The 20,879-nt window shown below is 40.7% G+C and overlaps 1 protein-coding gene across 2 annotated transcripts in view; it reads left to right on the forward strand.

The window, feature by feature from the left end:
- ctnna2 (catenin (cadherin-associated protein), alpha 2) overlaps positions 1-20,879 on the forward strand; it is a 349,228-nt gene that overhangs the window by 301,031 nt on the left and 27,318 nt on the right. For both annotated transcript variants that reach the window (XM_080463022.1, XM_080463023.1), the window contains exons 10-13: positions 263-355; positions 2,633-2,789; positions 3,943-4,143; positions 18,161-18,312. In XM_080463022.1, the coding sequence (XP_080319148.1) occupies positions 263-355; positions 2,633-2,789; positions 3,943-4,143; positions 18,161-18,312 (603 nt within the window). The remainder of the gene's footprint in view (positions 1-262; positions 356-2,632; positions 2,790-3,942; positions 4,144-18,160; positions 18,313-20,879) is intronic.

The following is a 20,879-nucleotide window of genomic DNA, read 5'->3' on the forward strand; positions in this document are numbered from 1 at the left end:
TTTGTGCAGAATGTGTCAACTGTGCCTCCCATGCCTAAATTGGAACTGGTTTAAAGTAGAATTTACTGTTTAGCAGAGGCAAGAGGAGCATTCTTAACAACCAAAAACCCTTGAAAAAGAAACCCTGCAACATTTTCTCTTCTGAACATTCTGTCAGCTTGGGCGAAATGAAAAGTTTTGTGTTCACGACCTTCAGGGATAAGAAAGGTGTCCATGTTAAGGTGTTAAAATCTCTACTTTTCTGTTTTCTTGCTTCATTCAGGTGGCGAACCTGGCTTGCTCCATCTCCAACAATGAAGAAGGCGTGAAGCTGGTGCGAATGGCCGCCACCCAAATTGACAGCCTATGTCCACAGGTGAGGACCTTAAAATAAAAATAAAAATCCCTTTCATCTCATAATTAAGCACTCATTACACAAGTGGTAATTACAAACACCTCTAAATGTATCTCCATGGAATAACTTCAGAGAGTTTTCAGAAATTTAGATTTGCACGAGTCATGGTTGGAAGCGTTGTTGGTTGCGCGATGAATAATGTGTGGGGGGGTTGACCTTGTAGCACTGTTTTTCAGAAAGCAAACAAAGGAGGATGTTGATATCGATCTTTTGTTCTGCAAGGTGAACATTAGGCCTCATCCACATGGGAGCCAATATAGTAACAACGATGAGATGTTGAGGAGTTGTCGGGACGCAGAATTTAGGCTTCAGTGTCTATTGTGCAGGTTCCACCATCCACACCTGCTGAGACCCGTTAAGTTGGGAAAACTTTGGGAAGAATAGTCTCCTGATGCCTCTTGGCAAAGCTTAACACAGATTAAAAAATATAATAGGCTGAGTTTTTGACTGGGGAGGGTGGTACAAAGAGATATGGGAACAAAGAGAGCTATTTCCATCTGTTCTGAGTCGAGTTAACCTGCACACACACACACACACACACACACACACACACACACACACACACACACACACACACACACACACACACACACACACACACACACACACACACACACACACACACAGAGAGTGACTTGCCCAGCTCACATGCATCACCATGTCTCTTTTCCCTGCAACAGATGAGTTTAATTGAAACATTGTCTGAGGAGCTAAAGAACAATAAGTGATGAGGACAACAACAACAAAAGAATTGTGGGACTTGTGTTTTTAAGTACTCATGCCAGCAGTCATGGTGATAGGATTGATGCTGCCTCTTCTTAAGGACTAAAGTCTGTAGATGTGAGGAGTCTCTGCAGGATATTGTGAACCTAAATAAATACTGTGACTCAATTCGCCAATGTGGAAAAAAAATTTGATTTCTGATTTTCTTCATTTTATATTCTTATACCGTGGTCTGACTTTTCTTAGGCTGACTTGTCTGTAGGCTGGCAAAAAAATAGAAATAATGCATAAGCTAGCATAAGTCACTGACAATCTATTTAGCCTAGTGTATTTTTTCTTCTGTGTCAGGGCAGAGGTGGGACTGTTAAATTGATTTGGTTATTTGGTCTTGGTTATTACCTAGGAATACTTTCAGTGGTACCAGCTACTAACAGGCCCGGCTGAATGTCTTCAAGGCCAACGACATGAAAGAACACAGGCCCCTGCTAAATCCTAATGAGCTGGTCTGTCGCGGTCCCGCTGCCCAGCCGCTCACCTCACCCTGTATGGATAGGCGATGCCCATTTAACATGATCAACCATGGACTGAGCTCTCTGCTCTCATTTAGGTTAGCAAATAGATTCAGACTGGGGAATTAACCGGACTCAAACAACTTTAGTAATCCCAATTAAGGCAGTTCAGTTCTGCATCCTACTCATCTTATCCAGCATTAATAATCTGTCTATTGCACAGATCCCAAGATTCAACAGCCTGATGGTTAAAGGACCTTATTATTGTTTTACTTCAGCATAATCTGAATAAGTGGTCCTCAGTCTTTTAAAACCAAGACCTAATTGAAGAATAATAGGCAATGAGAGTCTTTTTGTTACAAATGTTCATTAAAGTTTAAAAGCATGTTGTTTGTACCTACCACAAATTTTAATTAGAGGCTCAATCACAGGGTCACCACGGACAACCAGATCAAAGCTATATGTTGAGTCCTCCATCTGAGAACATTTCAAGGAAAAGAAAAATGAAGAACACTTGTTTTCTCTTATGAACAAGCAACAATGCAATGTCGCCCAGGCCTCATATACTGTCGCTCCCTTCCCTGCATCATGGACCTCTGTTCTTTTCTATAAAGTATTAAGACACATGCAAGAGCCACACAGCTTCACTTGGGGGTTGCGATCTTTCATTAAGATGGAAATAGAAATTTTAATTTGAATCAGTCCCACAAGCAGTTACCATAAATACGATTGGAACATCATAAATGTACTAATGCACAGCTTAAAATGGGTCCTAAAGTATAGCTTTGTGTCTACTTTTAGCAAAATATGATCATCTTTGCCTCAAAGTCACACTCATTTTATTTATTCATATATTTACTTTTGTAATAAAGCCATGTTCTGTACATGTGCATGAGCACTACAGTGCATCATAAAAAGGATTTTCAGCTGTGCACAAATCGGTAGAGAGCTCACATTCAAGCAGTAGCATACATAGCGCGCGCTCACTGTGTGACCCCTCCCGCAGGTCATTAACGCTGCCCTCACTCTGGCTGCCCGCCCCCAAAGTAAAGTGGCCCAGGACAACATGGACGTGTTCAAGGATCAGTGGGAGAAGCAAGTGCGCATCCTCACCGAGGCCGTGGACGACATCACGTCTGTGGATGATTTCCTGTCTGTGTCAGGTACGAGACAAAATAAACCGCATACAGAGGAGTAAGGTGCGTTAGGTTGATTGTCTCTTTGTTGATTCTTGGTAATAATTGTTTTCCTGCTGGAAAGTGTCATTATTTGCCATTTAGATTATGTCACAACCCTGAGGAACAAGAAGAACGACCAGACTCCTTTGCCATGGTTTTATCTCAAAATGAGAAGAAGAGTAGCAGGTTTTGCAAATCATTTATGAGCAAAGCTCACATGGTCGCCTCTGCTGCTCATCCCACGAATGCATGTTTCTCTCAAATAGAGCACTTTTGAAATGTCAATAAGTGGAAGTTGTAATGGTAGATTTATTGCTATAGAAAACAACAAAGAGATGACAACAAAAACAAAACACGTACCCAACACAAATTTCTTCATTTTGTGTTCAAACTTTTGGTAGTGAAATGAGCCTCATCCACCTCATGTCGACTCCAGCACGGTTAAAAAGTTGTAACGTGTTGCCTTCTAATATTAGTTTGAAAGCGTTTGTCTGTGGCAGCTTGATTTGGAAAGCAAACTCAAAATTTGGATGACAATAAATAAGACATCACAGTATTTGAATAAGAGATACTGAATAATGCAGCAGTTCAACAGTGAAGTTAGGAATGAAAAACAAAACAAATGATGGTTTTTCACATGGGTGTTGATGCTTTCTTTACTCTGTTTGCCTGTTATTTTGAGTTTCACAATATGCCTTGTTAATTATTTGCAAATTAATTAGAGCTTAATTAAGAGGATAACTTACTAATTACGCCTTCTTATTCTGCAGCAAAATAAGACAAGGGGGAAAGTGTTTTGTTTGGATCACCGAGTTATTTTAAGCTTCTCTTAAGGTCATGTTTGGACCACTGGTAAATTTTTCATTATGTTCTCTCCAAGAAAGAGTTGAGTTGTTTACACTGAATTTCAATTGTCGGAACAGCTCATTCGCATTCAGGGAGAGAAATGAATCCTTGGATTCAATTCCTCTGGTCATCAGCTCAAAATGAAAAAATAAATACATTTTAATTGAGAAAGACAGTCTATTATTTTGAGAGGACTCAAAATAATAAACAATATATTTTTTTTTTTTACCAACAATCGAATGTCCAGGGTCTCTTTAAACCGATGCACCGTTATTCTATTCTCTTTCCTTAGAGAACCACATCCTTGAAGATGTCAACAAATGTGTAATTGCTCTGCAAGAGGGAGATGTGGACACTCTTGACCGAACCGCGGGAGCTATCCGAGGTCGAGCTGCTCGTGTGGTCCACATCATTAATGCCGAGATGGAGAACTACGAGCCGGGGGTCTACACTGAGCGCGTGCTGGAGTCCATCAAGCTCCTGTCTGAGACTGGTTAGTGCACGAGGAGCCACAGTATAATGCATCACTTTTATTACACATAACATGCATGGGCACGGTTCACACAGTATCCTTCACCCTTGTACTGAGCCTTGCATCAAACATTTAGCAACAAGCTTTTTAGCACCTGAAGCTATTTTCATGAGGACTACACACACACACGCACACACACACACACGCACACACACACACACACACACACACACACACACACACACACACACACACACACACACACACACACACACACACACACACACTTACATTAACCTGGCCGGTGACTTACAGGCAGACCTAAACAGCCTGATCTCGGAGTCTCCTGCAGTTTTGATTAGTGTTTTGGCTCTCACACCAACACTGGACACCACCTGTTCACTCTTCTGCTACTCTCCCCTCTTTTTTTTTTTTTGCCACGGTATATTCCTCGAAATCAGAATTTATCTCTGCAGCACACCAGACACAACATGAACGCATTTCTTATTTCCCACCTGGAGTATTCAGTCAGATTGGTTTTGACTGACTGAATACTTTTAAGAAGTATTTTGGTTTGGCATGAAATCAGTGAAAATTATTAACTTCTCGAATTGTGTTTATTTGAAAGGGTTCAGGGTGTTAATTACATGATATCAGCTTGGCGTTAACTGGATCTGGCCATCCAGTGTGTTGCGTGCGTGTCAGTATCATCATCAGCCACATAGGCTACATCAAAATGAAATGCCCCTCATTTTTGTCTCTGTACTTTTTATTTAACTTTGTTTGTGTTGAATAATTGTCAAAGTAAAACCACTGTAATATCTCCACATAAAGTTCACTCTTTCTCTCTTTCTGTTTAACATTTTCAAATGTTCTGTGACTCATCTTGCACTCGAGGGCATCCACTAACACCCGCAGCAGTTAAGATAAATGCATATGCATGTGTGGTGGTATTCCCGCTGCACAGCAAGGCCTGATTCACATATTGAACTGGTGATGGGGGGCAACTGAAAATGTCAATCAGATCTTGAACACAGTCCCCAATTGTTTTTACAGGAATGGGTAAATATACAGTCACTCACTGAAACTTTGTTTTGTGGGGTTTTTTTTTGTTGCAAATATAACATTGAGACCCAAAGCAATTCAAAAGTTCTCCACTTAGACTTGAATTTTACAAGCTATATAAGCATGCTTGCATGTTGATGATGACAATAGGAGCAACGGGGCTACTGCGGGCCACGAGGATATCAGTTTAACAAGCACTGAGTCATCTGTCTCACTCCTTTGCCTCAACAAATGTGGCAAGTCCCTGAGTCCCTTAAGCGGTGGCTTGGGTCTTATTCTGCTTGCACACTTCATTATATACAGGAGGCATCTGTGACGGTGAGTACGTACGGGAGATGTTAACATGAGCAGGCTGGTTAAGTCGTGTTGGGTCGAGCAGTACATGTTTTAAGCCGTGATCGTGTACACCTACAGTCAGCCCAGAGGGGGACGACATGCAGCAGCGTGAAGCTAAACTTTCAGTCACACACTGCCTGAGTGCGTTTCTAACACAGCCACTGCTATCACAGACGATTCTAAATATTGATATTCAAGCTCAAATAGTGACGGTGCAAATTACTGAAGTGATAAAAGACCTGATGCTAAACACGTCAATGCTTGACTCCTTGGAACAGAATTGTAGGTTGGTTGTTTTCAAGCAAATTAATATAGCAATTGTGGACAAAATAATGCAATAATTGGTCAGAAATTGAGGAGCTAACTATATTGCAGAACCATAAATTAATGTTGTGCAACGATTTACTGCAGTGCAATGTCGGAGACACGCTGGGTAATAGACACACCACTGACACCCACCTCTTACTTCTGTAATTTGACAGCCCTGTTAAAACATTACAAAGAAAATTCACATGAAGAAGGTGTTTCATTAGGAGTAATGGAGGAAAGGCCGGTATAGGATTTCCTGCTTTGGTTGGTTAGTGGTGCATATCCAGTAAGAACAATAAAGGAAAGCCTTTTCCCAGCATGTTTGGTTAGCATGTTTGCTAATCAAAGTGCCAGATTCACAACAGTAATAAGCTCTATAATCTACTGTGTAAAGTTTCTATCTTGCCACTACCGTAGTGAAAGCAAATAACATGTGCTTGAATGGGTGCAAAGCTTGCAGTCTTAATCTGCAATTCTTTTTTTGTTTTGTTTTTCAAAAGCAGAACGCAGGTGACTACAGGCGAAGGCTCATTACACCCTGGACAGATTACCAACACAGAGACACTCACACACACTCACACACCACTCACATGGGCAATTTACAGTCACCAGTTACCTTAAATGCAACATTTGTGGACAGCCGGAGGAAACCAGAGGAACCTGGGAGAAAAAAAGAAAAAAAAAAAAACATGCTTGGGAAGAACGTGCAAATTCCATCCTAGAAACAACCCAACCGAACTCCAGTGGGTGATATTCTCACTGTGAGGGGAAAGTACTGCCCAATGCCCCACTGTGCTGTCCCTGTTCTTATCCAATTTATTTCATGCAATGATGAGCAGAACAGGGTCGGTAATGTTTAATGCATGTGGCAGGAATTCAGCCACCCGACTGAGCTAACCAGCCTTTGCATTTTCTTTCAGTCTCGCATTGAGTGCAATGCAACCGATGGCCTTTTTTCATGCCTTGTATGTCAAGGGAAGTTATGCAACATGAGATGACATCTATGAAATGGCCGAAGAAACACCTGAAAAGACTCAACGCGTGTTAATGCGGTCGGCTGTCCTTAACATGCATCTCAGCTCGTGACCTATTGATCTCAGTGTAACTTCATGGAGCATTTATTTAGCGTTCGCTCACATTAATATCACAGATGGAAATAGTATTATATCCCGCTAACCTGTGGAAAAAGGAGGAAGCATAGCACATTTCTTCTTTGATTCAGAAAGCATGGTATTACATAAAATGGTTGGTCATCAAATATGACATAGTGATGTATTTTATAGAAAATAAATAGACTACCATTCAAGACAAGTAAACCAGTAGTGTTGATTTACTCAAATAAACCTTTCTTTTGAAACCAAAACAACATAACTATGCACACAGGCACTTAGACAATCATGTGCACTTTTATTCTTTCACTCAATTGCCAAGTAACAAGTTGGCTATTAACTTGTGTATCAAGTCAATACATTACTCATAATCCATTAGCAGTACCGCCCTCGTTCCACACTGCATCCCTGAGGACAGGAGAGTCCGCTCATTTAAATTCAGGGGCCACATGATAATCCAGTTTGATCTTGAGTGGGCCAGACCAGTAAGATAATAGCAACCCTTAACTTTAAATGTTGCTTTTGTTTTACTTCAAATGAGTCCAACTACATTTTTACAAACCCTGAACAGGTTTTACAATTTATCGAAAAAAAGATGGATTCTGAACTCAAGATTAAGCTATTTTAAAAGATGATCTGCGGTGGAAAATACAGTAAAATGTCCAAAAGCATGTTTTCCAATATTAGAATTTTTTGGGTTGTTGAATATGATCTGAATACTACTAGCAGTCCGGTAACTCCCTGATCCATCTGATCACCTTAAATCAAAGTATTGTTTTTTGATACATCAATTGAAAATTGATAGTTTATGCATTATTTGTCATTTTTGGACATTGATTAGACTCTCTGGGAGGCAAGTTTCGGCTCTTGGAATGTATGCCTGACAACCTTGTAGTAGATTAACCATCTGTTTGAAAAACACCAGCCACCAGGGTACCGCAGGAGAAATTTAAGAGGAAGTCAGACTTCAGAGGTCATGGTTTGTGGTCAGTATAAACATCCAGCTTAGAGGTCCCAGAATGACTTGAACATGAAAAGGTTGCAGATCCCAAACAATGTTTATTTTTCAAGTTACTTTAAATATATGTTTTAGGAAACTGCTGAATTACTGAATTAGCCTCACGGTTAATGGACTTAACTTTTGTGTAATGGTGAGCAAGTTTGGGCTTGAAATTTAAACATTTTCTCTCCAAATGTGTCATTTCCCCCCCAGTCACTCTGGTTTCCTCACACAGTCCAGAAATATGTGTTTGAGGTCAACTTGGTGGCTTTGTTTTCTTATGTTTGCCATGTGATTGACTGGTGACCTGTACAGGCTATGTCCTGCTTTTGTTTATAGTCAGCCCCACGACCATCCGTTTCATAAAGCTGGATAGAAGATGGATAGTTGCCTCTGAATGAAACATTGAAAATATACTTCATTTTACTTTATAGCTTTTTCTTGATTGTTTTAATTTCTTAGAAGGTATTACATGATTGTGTGTTGTGTTCAGAACTCTGAAAACAGAGTAAGTCAACTGTTGTTGTTTTTTTTTTTTTGTTTGCCAATCCTTTCAAAGAAAATTCTCACATGCAGATACAAAATGTGCCATCATGAAAAGTGGACCATACAAAAATACAAGATGAAAGGAAAGACGTAATTTAGCAATTACCTGTCCACAAGAATAAAATCCGGCCACAGTCCTTCTTTTACACCCCCACCCCCGCCCCCACCCCCACCCCATTACACTTTTTCTCCACCCACCCTTCCCTCCTTGCTCTCTATCTCTCCCATTAGAGCCCATTTAGCGAGGCGGTATATCTATTGTTTCGCTCGTTACTTTCATCTGCCAGGATAATTGAGAGACACAATCATCTCCCCTCCCTGCTAGCTGATAAATCGCAAACAGCATTAGGTGAGTCACGTGTGTTCACACAGCCATCTGTCTGAGCTCCTCTTCTGGTGCTCAACTCCGCCATCATAGACTACTTACAGTAGTGGTTATATGGTATCTTAAGCACATTCTGTTCTGTTATTGCATAATTCAGTTTAATTGATTAGGGTAATTAATTGATGAAGTAGAGTGGCAATATCTCATGGACACTTAAGGTCAATTTCGTATGACCACAACCTTGTCACATGCCTAGACTCCATAATTGTGTCGGTGTTCTATTAATCCTCCGCCGAGCGAGGAACTTGTTTCAGGAGTCAGCAGGATCCAGAAGCATTATGTCAGCATTACTGTGAACAACAAATAGGGGAACTGTTGATGTTGCAACATCAGATCGATTGCCCGCTGATTTTTATTTATCATGTATTTGCTTTTCTTAAGGGGCTAACGTCACAATTTGAAGCCAACAGCTCACTACCTGAATTCTTTATACTAAAAATAGTTTAAACAGATTGGAGGTTTTTTTTAACCTGTTGAACTGGATAACACTGTACAAATGCCAATTTTGGTGGGCTGTATTTTACTGAAGTAGCTCGTTCTTCATTTTTATTCCTCCATTTTTCAGAAAGGTATCTGTTTTTTTCTGTTCATAACGGCTGTTGAAGTTTAGCTGGATGATGCTTTACATGCTAAACTCTCTAATAGTATGCATAGCTGGTAAAGTTCAAACATAGCCACAAGCTGTCTCAATTGATTACTCCAACCACTCACTCATGGAGATAATGTACTAAACCTCTCATTTGTACCAGAGCTTGTGTGACCTACTGTTGACATGAACTCCTCACATTTTTTGTAGTGTGATTATATTTAGTCTGAAATTATGGAGCACAAATCTTGGAGTCACGGTGTGATCATGAACCTGGAATTTAGTTTTCATATCTTGTTGACAAGATAAACAGTAACAACAGGGCTGACCTTTATTTGGCAGACCTGCTGATATGCACCGTCAACAGTAATTACCCCCCGAACATTTAAAACATGTGCTATCTCCAGGAAATATATTACTGTGTGTGTGTGTGTGTGTGTGTGTGTGTGCGTGCGTGCGTGCGTGCGTGCGTGCGTGCGTGCGTGCGTGCGTGCGTGCGTGCGTGCGTGTGTGTGTGTGTGTTTAATAATCCCAGCGTTTAAATGTACACCGTTTGTTAATGGGAGCAGTCTCATAATTTATTAAATACTGGGTAAAGGACAGAATTTATGCCAGATTTTAGATCCCCAAAGAGACATAGTTAAAAGTTTATGAGATAATTTACATATCTATTTGTCAGACACCTTGCACAAGGTAAAAATGACAACATAAGTCACTTTGGTAAGTTCCTGAAAGGAACAGTGTTATGTGTGAGGTGCAAAGGTTTCTATTGACTATGGGAGAAATCTCTCACTGGCATCACTTTGATTCAGGATATCATCTAACAAGATAGAGACATTTCCACTTCGAGTCAGTAAATTGCATCTGCACCTCAGCTTGCCAAGGGTGAAAGTGGTTAAAGTGACATGATCAACACTTCAAATTGGATGTACATAGGTGGCCCAGAAGTGTTGGTAAAATGCAGAAGTTGTTGCATGAATACCAAAAATCATAACACAAATTCATTATGGAAATGGTTGGAAAAGAAGTTTGAAAATTATGGGTACCATGTCCTTTACTTTCAAACATTTCTATCAAAATTTGGTTTTTTTTTGCATTTGTATTGTTGAAGTGCTCATATTGCCGTTTTTTTTTTTTCATAACGGTATGCTGACCTTTGGTCCAATTCCAACAAACCTCATGGAATTGTGGTGCGAATGAGGTGCAATTCTGGAAGTGTTAAAGTTTACATTGTGCTGCACACCGAACAAGTCAGCATGAGCAGCAGGTCTCTGTATGCTTCCACACAAATTGGTGCAGTTCGATTAAAGTCCAAGTGAAGTCTGAGGACAGCCCCCGGCTAGCTCAGTTGGTAGAGCATGAGACTCGCAATCTCAAAGTAGTAGGTTCATGTCCCACACCGGGCGCCCCCTTCCCGTGTGCTCACCACCTGCAGGAAAGGTTCTTGATCAGTGCAATGTGATCAGACTGCCACCCCCGCAACCCGGAAATAGATAAGCGGGAGAAAATGGATGGATGAAGTCTGAGGACATCATGGACAAAACAGCTACAACCAGTGCAAACACAATATATGACATACTTAAGAACTGCAATGAATCCCATCTCCATCTTCTCAAAGTTCATTATATGTGTTGCACATAATGATGTATCACATCGGCTGACCAGCAAGAATTTACATTATTTGGTCCATTTTAAAAGTGCCTGCGTGAGCCAAAGCAAATCAGACGTCAGTGTAAAATCTACACGGCTTTTCCAACCATGACATCACATCACAGATGTGAGCACTGCCATGTCTATGTAAAGGTTTTTATTTTTAATTTTCTTTTAAAGCTGAGTTGTAGCGTTAGCATTTTTTTTCAATGGTGTCTCCTGCTTTTGTGGTGTGATTACAGCATTTGTGTGTTTTCTTTTGCACATGTTTTTGGTGACTGAAACTACATGTTCATATGATTATCACTTTCATGCATGTCTATATGTGCATTATTTAAACAAACTAAACTACCGTAAGTGATTTTGTGATTTCTCTAGTCATTAATTTAGTTCATGAGATGATGTACCATAAACCACAAAGCTTGTATAAGCAAACTCCATTCTTCAGTCCGCAGATTCTTCACAGATTTCCCTGCTTGGAGCAGGAAACCTCGCACAACATTGATAGTAGCTGGTTATATAACATGCTTCACTTAATCCTAAGGTCAAGGCAAAGACAGTAAACTCCACATAGATGAAACAGACATCCAGTATTGTCCGTGGCTTCCGCTTTAAGTGCTAATTAAGACGTTAAAGGGGGGAAACCGGCATCTATGTTAGACCCGTGTATCATTGACTCCATATTTCTTTTTGATGAAGAGCTGTTGTGTTTTCCCTTCCTGTTTCCCTCTTAGTGGTAGTTGGCTTTTTAAGGGCGACCATGCACATCTGATCTGGACCATAAAGCACTTATTGATCCTTGTTAACTTTTGCCTCCCTCTCCCCTCAGTCCTCACAGACCCGATGTCTATGGATTTGAACACAGTCAAGAAGAAATCTATAGCTGGAGGAAAGATGATTAAGTGTAGCTGAACAAAGGAAAAGGATATAGGACCACACACTTTTTAGAGGGTACTGGGTCCAATTAGCTTGACTCCACCAAAAAAAATCAATATCTGTCACCCAGGATTTCACTAAGCGATGTGAGCGCGGATTTTAGTGGAATTCATTGATGTAGTCCCCTTTTTTTTCAGTTTTCTCAGCGGGGCGCGTGTGTAAAACATTTATGCATGGCCTCAGTCTGTGTGTGTGTGTGTGTGTGTGTGTGTGTGTGTGTGTGTGTGTGTGTGTGTGTGTGTGTGTGTGTGTGTGTATATGAGTGAGAGAGACAGAGACAGAGAGAGAGAGAGAGAGAGAGAGAGAGAGAGATTTGGTTGTTTGTGTTTCTGTTTCATTGCCCTGTGTTTATGCCCACGGCCATTCATGCCAATCGCAAACACTCATCGCATGTCCCTCTGACACCTGTCATGCTGACAATTCGCTCATCTCAGTCGCCTGCCCTTTGACCTTGTCTCAATTTCCCCGTCCCTCTCTCATATTGAGTGTGGTCCGATTTATGACCTGGCCAAATACAGGCTGCCAAGGCACACAACTCTTCTGTGTAAAGCTTAGCCATAGATTTCTGACAGACAGTCCACACATGGGCCCGAGATTGAAGCATGTCCTTGAGAGGGAGAAAAATCAATAGCCTAATGGGAAAGTGGTTATGGCTGCGCCCCCCCCCCCCCCCGCCCTCCACACCTCCATCGACCCACATATACTTTTCTACCTACTAACTCTCCGTGTTTAAACTAATCGTCTTCTCAAAAAGAGGGACAATTTTAAAAGTTGATCACTAATGTGGTGCCCGGAGAGGGCAGATTAAAAAACTGATATACGGCCTGAGTCAGTGTGCTATTTAGAAAAGGCAGGGTGGTGTTGCTCCTTGTTATTGCATCGGGGCACATTAAATAGGATTTAGCCAGTGTTTTGCAGTGAGTAATAACACACATGCTCACACTGCCACCCACATGTCATGCCTGTAAATCAGTGGATCAAACGCACTAAAAACAAGTGCAGCAGGGACAAAGGGATAAAAGTAAAGGCACTTCATACTGTCTACCTCTAACATAATAGCTCAGAGGAGCATTTTTATAATCTGTAATCAGAGTTTCCAACTGGTGATTCCACCAGCTTCTAACTTAGAGAAAGCTGTTTATACTTGAGGGGTAAATGGCGAGGTGAATCGGATCTATTTAAACACTCAAAATGGCCTCCTTATACAGCCTATAGCTATGCAACAAACAGTTGCTGAGCTGGCTGAGTCACTTTTTAAATCTGTGTCCATTGTTGTAATGATGGTGTGGGGAAAAAGCAGAATGAGAAACAGATGGCAAACTCGGAGCTTGCAAGGAGAGGAGCTTAGGTCTCTTAATCAGTGCATAAATGGAGGCGGGAGTTAGGAGAGTACTGATGAGGAAACTGCAATGAGAAAAGCAGTGCTGGAGGAGGATCTAAGTGAAACACTTTTCACTGGGTTAGAGAAAAGAAAGATCAGTAAGCAGAGTTAAAAGATAGGTATTTAACATTGTATGCCAGTGTTACAGACACCTATCAGCCACAATAATAAAGCCACCAGCCTCATTTTATCTCAGTGTCTGCAGGAACCTCAGGACCTGACTGATCAGTTGCTCACTAATTGTGGGATTTCTTTAATATTAAATGTCAAATTTCAAAGTGTCGTCTGTTTACATTGAGAGCAAAGGGGAACACTGCAGATCTGGGGTCTACAAATCATCATCCAGGTCAGCTTGTGTTTTGTATAGCTTGCTGGAAAATGTTTATACGGAACTCCCTGAAGTTGTCCTTCATGTCGCTATCACACAAAAATTTGCTTCTCACACGTGTTGAGTGAAATCAGGGAAAATAGACCCACCTCCCTCATGACATGACAGAAGTCCAAGTGATCGAAGTTTGTCCAAACACATTGTGAGATGATTTCGTATCCAGACAAGTGCAGAAGTAGAATTGAACTCTTGCTTGGGGCAATAATGGCTGGGTTTTTGTATTATTCATTACTGCAAAGTAGAATATTGTAGACACCAGACATTATATCCTGTTTGGATGCAACTTTGCAGCACTAATACCAATACGATGTTTTATCTGCTAAAAACTGGATGCTGGTTCCACACGAGAGAAGCCTGATAGCTGAAAGCGCTGCCTCCCATTCTACTTTTAGAAAACCAAGGAACCTCCAGTAAGCCCACACTCTTTATCGCTGTATTGCATTTTGATAATCAAGATAATTACGGTGATATATGATGACAACAACTGATCAATCCGGCATAATGTGATAATTTGAGGCTTCGCAGTCTAGAGTGTGCAGGCAGACACAACGGATGCTAATGGTGTGGTTTGTATAAATTACAGGAAATAAGACGATGTCGCAGCTGTTTATGATGACAGCATCAATCCAGGACTGTTTTGTGTTTTTGACTTCATAAGCAGTTACAGAATACTTTATAGCGACATAGTTTAGTCTTCAGTGTGGTGCGGGGTTAGCGTACAGCAGGCCGGTGTGATTTGCATGTGATTTATTAAAGGTAAACACAGTGGGCAGTCTGACATAATGGTGTGTTACTGTGGCAGTGCATGCATCTTAAATCAAACAGTGCATATTCGTCAACAGATGTGTTCTGCTGCCTTCATATGTCTGCAGGGGTTTAATGAACTGGAGGAGAAGCTTTTCACCCCGTAAGAAGCAGCTGTGGACGACCAGTACTGTACGAATCACTTATGCAAATTTATAGATCATCGAGGGCTGCTTTACTGATGTTCCAGCTTCAAATATAATCATTTTTTATGCCGGTTTAAGCACATCTACTGGCTGGGGAGTGATTAATTAAAAGGATTTATTTACATGTTAAGCATTATTGTGTCAACTCTGCGCATTTGCTGCCAAAATTTTCACTCAGTGTTGATAAAATTACCATAATGGCAGCAGACTGACATTTTGCCAGAGGAAGACGTGGCTCCAGCACATTCTGCAAACAAAAGTATGAAACCTATTTTTCCTTGAATGACTGCTTCATTTGAAGCAGAAATCTGATGCATAAAGTTACTTTTGCAGATAACACAATATGTCACAGTCCCGTCAGCAGGGATTGTAATAAACTAATCTTGCACATTTGTTTGTTGAGTATACAAAAAATAGCATACATATACATAATATTTATTTAAAAAAGCGCTTATTTCAATGCAATCAGAACAGCAGGATATCTGTCTGCATTTATCTCAGTATTTACATTTAATTACAACACAAAATGTTTGTGATGATGGCCCTTGTTTTTTAAAGATTGATACTTCATCACAACACATAATATCTTGATATTCATGTGTCATAGCATAAATAGGATCCCTACCTGCGCTTGCTTTTTCTTCCTTGTGTTCCTGGCTCTGCTTTTGGCACCAAAAAAGCCTCACAGATGTGCGCAGCAAATTTCACTGACAGGAAATTGCCCAACTGTCCAAACTCTGCTTTCACTGGTCATCAGGCTGTCACCAAATGACAACTCTGTATTGATCTGTGAAAGGGAGTTCACATCATGCATCAACATACAAAACAGCTAAGCCATCCATCATCCAAAACAGATCCTCCATCCATCCTCTATGCTGTATCCAAAAAGCCAGAGGTGTGAAGCTAGAACTGATTGCGGCTGACAGCGGGGAAAAAAGGGGACAGTATCCCATGTACAGGTCGCCAGTCTCTCACTGAGACCACAACAACTTACACACACCTAGAGGTGGACACTCCCAGTCTTGGAGGGCCACAGTACTGTGTCTTTGTCTCCTTTCTTCACCATACCTGAGTGTGATGAATGTACCATTGTGTACAAATCCTGATAACTGGCCATACTATGAAAAGGGTTAAGAGCAGGTGACTCTCTGAACAGTTTCCTAGGCCACCAAAAGGTCAACACAGACACACACACAGTCACTCTCACAAATACTGACAACTACAGGAAATGTAAGGTTATCAATCAGCTCTTGAACAGTGGGAAAAGGCTGTAGTACCTGGAAAAAAGCTTGTGGAGAAAATGCAAACCCCATAGTAAGGCTCTGGGCCGGAATCAAACCGCCGTACCTTCACTGTGAGGCAAATACATTTTAAAATCACATTTGACTTCACATTAGGTTGAAAAATGACAAATCTGCACCGGCTAACTTTACCCTAGGTCAAGAAACAGTTAAATTGGAGCTGATCCCAGCTGACAGTGGTCAAAGCCAGGGCGTGATCTGGACATGATTCAGTATACATAAAGACAAAAAGAGACAAAATATTACGGGATTCTTTTTCACTACTCAAATGCAACACTACTACAACACAAACATAAAATTGGCTTTAGTTTAATATAAGATCCTATTTACAGATCTACTCCTGGAGGAATGGCATCATTTTTGTCGGGCTAATGCTTTCATTCACTTTTGTTTAGTATTTTTTTACCCAATAATATCTCATAATAAAATTCCTAAATTGAGTTGTCTTAATCTGAAATGGAGGTTCAGACGTCAGAAACGGTGCTGTTTAAATCTTGTTAAACACGTCACAGGGGCAGACCGTCTCTGCTTTGAGGATTCCGAGCATTTATTGTACTTCCATAACTTCTCACTTAAACTATGCTTAAGCCTGGAGGGTGAAAAAAATCCATTCCTACATGGTCACATTTAATTCCCTTCATCATTTTTCAACTGGAATGAGTGAAATTGCTCCTTACCATCAGCAACTTTGCTCATTAAGAGCTTGGAGAACATTTAAATATTTCTATTTAAAACGCCTTCCTAGCAATTCCCAAAAGCCTATTTTACGCTTCTCCAGTAAGTGGATTAAACTGAATTAAAAATGAAAAGAAAAAAGGGTAGAGACTTTTTGTAGTGGTTTTTATGTTTGGTGAAATACAGCTTATGTTTTATATCAGACAAATAAGTACACTGCAGATACACCTTTAATGCAACTTGGTTAATTGATTTAGTACACTTTGCATGGAATAAAGGGAGAAAGTGCGACGAATAATAACAAAAAGCCAGCTGACTCACCACTAAAGCTGCACGATCCCATTTGTTTCCCCTGTTTTTTCTTATACAACTGTCCTCATTACACCTCCTCTGGAAGAGTGTTGTTTTAAATGAGTCTTCAGAAATCAACTCTTGATCGCTGCATATTTGTTGCTTGTCATTTCCAAAGTTGTATAGATATGTTTTCATAAGACAACTTTCCTTCTCTTTCTTTGTATGTTTATTGTTGATGTTAAAAAAAAAAAGGAATTATAATAATGCAGCTCAGGTGCAATCAAACATAATTCTGGGGTTATAGGAATTTGTAGTGTTTAGAAATAAAAGACCCTGAAGTATAAAGTTATACGAAGACCTTTTTTCTGGCTGGGGACTGTCTGTCAAGGTAAACCGTTGCTTTTGTTATGGTAATTCCTTATAGCACAAAGTCCATGGTGAAAATACATTATTATACTGTGCATTCAATTATTGTGACACAGCGGGAGATTACGTGAAAAGGTAGCCTGCATAATATTTCAACATTCAGCCCGAATCGTGAATATTAAACAATGTCTATTCACATTCAGCACAATTCATTTGAAAACACAAAGAGCATAAAGCTTCTCCATCAGGTCTAGCCAATTGATACTGACAACAAAACCAACCATTTTTATGGTCTATGGGGACTTTCCCTTTGTTGGTCGGCTTTTGTTTGACTCAAAAGACTGTGATGAGTTTGTTTCCCTTCATCGACATTGTGATTTGACAGGCTGAGCTTGCAAGTCGGTGTCCTTTACTGTAACAGTGAGGCGCACACAGCCATCTCCCGGCTATTGTGCAAACATACATGCACATCCACCAGCCACATGGCAGCAAACAGATGTGTGACAGACAGGCCAATCTTGCGGTGCCAAGGTGAGTTAGCTAATGGGAGTGCGATGTGTGAACTGCATATTGTTGTTTGCGCGGAGGTTGACGGTGTCGTCTCACTCTGCACTGCAATACATGTGTGTCGAGACAAAATGTCCAAATTATGCAGCGTATTGCCCTCACTGCCTCAACTTACTGGAAGCTTTAACATGACATTTCCACTCTTTAAAATCGTAAAAAAATCTGTCTTCTGTATTACCTGTTTCCCTCTGCAGTCATGCCCCGTTTCGCTGAACAAGTGGAGGTAGCTATCGAGGCACTGAGCACGAACCCTCCGCAGGCCTTTGAAGAGAATGAGTTCATCGACGCATCCCGTCTGGTATACGATGGCGTCCGCGACATCAGGAAAGCTGTCCTCATGATCAGGGTAGGTCCACGACCGAAAACAAAACACTCCCTGTAATCCTCCGAAAATGGTTTGAATATTTGACAAATGTGAACTTGGACAAAGCCTGGAAATGTTTTTCTCCTCCACGTAGAAATATAACTTTCAGTTGCAGCGGCTGGGACACGGTTGGTAGAGTGGTGGTGGTCGCAGGTTGATTCCCCATCTGTCCACATGTCAAAGTGACCTTGAGCAAGACACTGAACCTCAAACTGCTCCCCTATGGGTGAATTGAGCACCTTGCATGGCAGCTGCCTCCATTGAAGTGTGAATGTGTGTGTGTGAATGAGTGAATGTGATTAACAGTTTAAAGCCTTAGGGGCTGCTCAAGCAGTGGAAAAGCGCTGTATACTGTAAGTGAAATAGATTTACTATTTTTGCACTGTGCAGATTTATCTGAATATTTTCGGTTATTTCCACGGGCTGCTAAATGACCAATCAGGATGAATGCATTAAGCCAACTCTCTGAACATCTCACATTATGGATGCTCCTTGTGACAAAATGTCTTTCGACTAAACAAAAAGCTAATTGATTGAATATCCAGGTTGAGACTATTAACTTCCTGCAGCCTTTAACTTCAACATACGTATAAGTAGAAGCACATGTGGCGTCATTGTCATGGTGAGCTGCATTATCTTTCCAGACCAGGTGGTTTTACAGCGTCTCCAGTGTCATGATGACCTGAGTGTGGGGAGCGGTCATCAAGTTCCTTAATCGACCATGATGAGACTAATCTTCAAAAACTAGTTTGTTTTCTTGAAATAAGTCATCATTGTTCTGAAAAACAAAAAGAACTGTTTAACGAATCACCTATATAACATTTGAACGGCAGAAGAAAGAAGAGCGCATTTTTCATTGATGCTCTTGGGAAAATTTGTTTTCTGTATTTGATGCATCCTATTCCTATTTAGCCTCAACCACACATGCGAGGAGCAGTGGGCTTTCCACAGTGCAGCGTCTGGGGAGCTGGCGGGGGTCAAAGTGCTCTCACACACAGCGCTAACCTGTCAGCGGTGGGATTCAAACCAGCGAACATCCGAACCACGAATCTTAATATTGAAACAGGAGTAGAAACAGTGAGCTGGTATTTTTGAGTTATTCTTATCTTCTATGTTTATCAAAGACCTGTTGAGTTATACAGTATCTGCAAATATCTGCAAGTTTTCAATGGCTGCTTCATTCAATTTAATGTGGTGGAAGCCTTGGTATGTATTACAAAAACCTATTTGAATTGAAATCTGATTCGCCTGGTGGGCTTGACTGTGACTCATGAGACAAATTTTACACCTACAGGATAGCTTCCTGCATTTTCCTCTTTATTTTCATTCCGGCTACACCACTTTCAGGTTACATTGATATAGCAAACGAGCTGCTGGCTGTCATAGATGATGGTGAATATTTTACAACAAAAATATATCTGTCCTCGGGACAAAGGAAAACATCGCTGAAATCCTGTTTACAATTCCCAATCGAAATGTTACACCTGTCACATGATCTATTCAGGGAAGCCGGCAAAAACATTTGCACAGCATGTCGTGTTGAAAATGCTGCATAACAACATGACACCAGCAACTCCTCGGCCTCACGTACCCACACTGATGTTACAGGATCTGCATTTTTCACCCGAGCTGGCCCTCCTCACTTCCCCATGTAATTCATTTATTCAACTTTATGCAGGCTGGAAGGTTTCCCAGTGCAGCTCTGGAAAAAATCTAATTATGGAAAATAATTTGATGTTGGTAAATAATGTAAAACAGGCAGCTTTGAACTGCCCGGGACCAGCTGGCTTCATAATCCTATCCAAGTTCAATTACTTTTAGAGGAAAGTACTCGGAGGATCCTGACTTTCTCTGTTGTCTGACTCCATCATATAGATGGCAAATGTTGGGGCCAGATGTAATAGTGTAGTTTATTTTCTTTTCTTGTACGTGTTATTTATCTACCTACTTACAGTGTATAATAGCTCCTTTTGAATTTTTATGGCACAGATTTCTCGAGCAGTCGGTGGATTAAGAAACCAATTCTCCACAGTGTTTAAAAACTGAAGCAGGTATCAAGAAAGAGTGTGAAGTTATTAGAAAAGTTCTTGGAAACAGTTTCATCCGGCCCTTTATGTGTACCTACACACACACATACACACACACGCACACACACACACACAGGCATGTATGAGATTGAACAAGGGTTTCAGACTGTAATATAACCTGTGTTTACCCTATTTCCCAGCATCAAACTGGCCTAAACCACAGAAAGTTCAACTTTAACAGAGTTCAGAATAAAAGCAGCGTTGCGGTAGAGAAATAAGAGAACCCAAAGTTCGGGTGTCCTGTTGAATTATTTTATTTTAGTAACAGAGACATGGACATGTGACCAGTTGAAAGGGTTTTTTTTTTTCTTTGCAGTCTTGAGAAGTTATATCACTGTCAAGAAAAGGATTAGATTTTCTGTTGCTGTGATTACAAGGTGAGGAACAGAATGACTGTGTGCACAGAATAAAGCAATCTCGAAGGAAACTCTGCCTCTGAGTTGGTGCTTTTGCAGGACCTAC

This window comes from Lipophrys pholis (assembly GCF_963383615.2).
Source record: "Lipophrys pholis genome assembly, chromosome: 5".
Taxonomy (NCBI): domain Eukaryota; kingdom Metazoa; phylum Chordata; class Actinopteri; order Blenniiformes; family Blenniidae; genus Lipophrys; species Lipophrys pholis.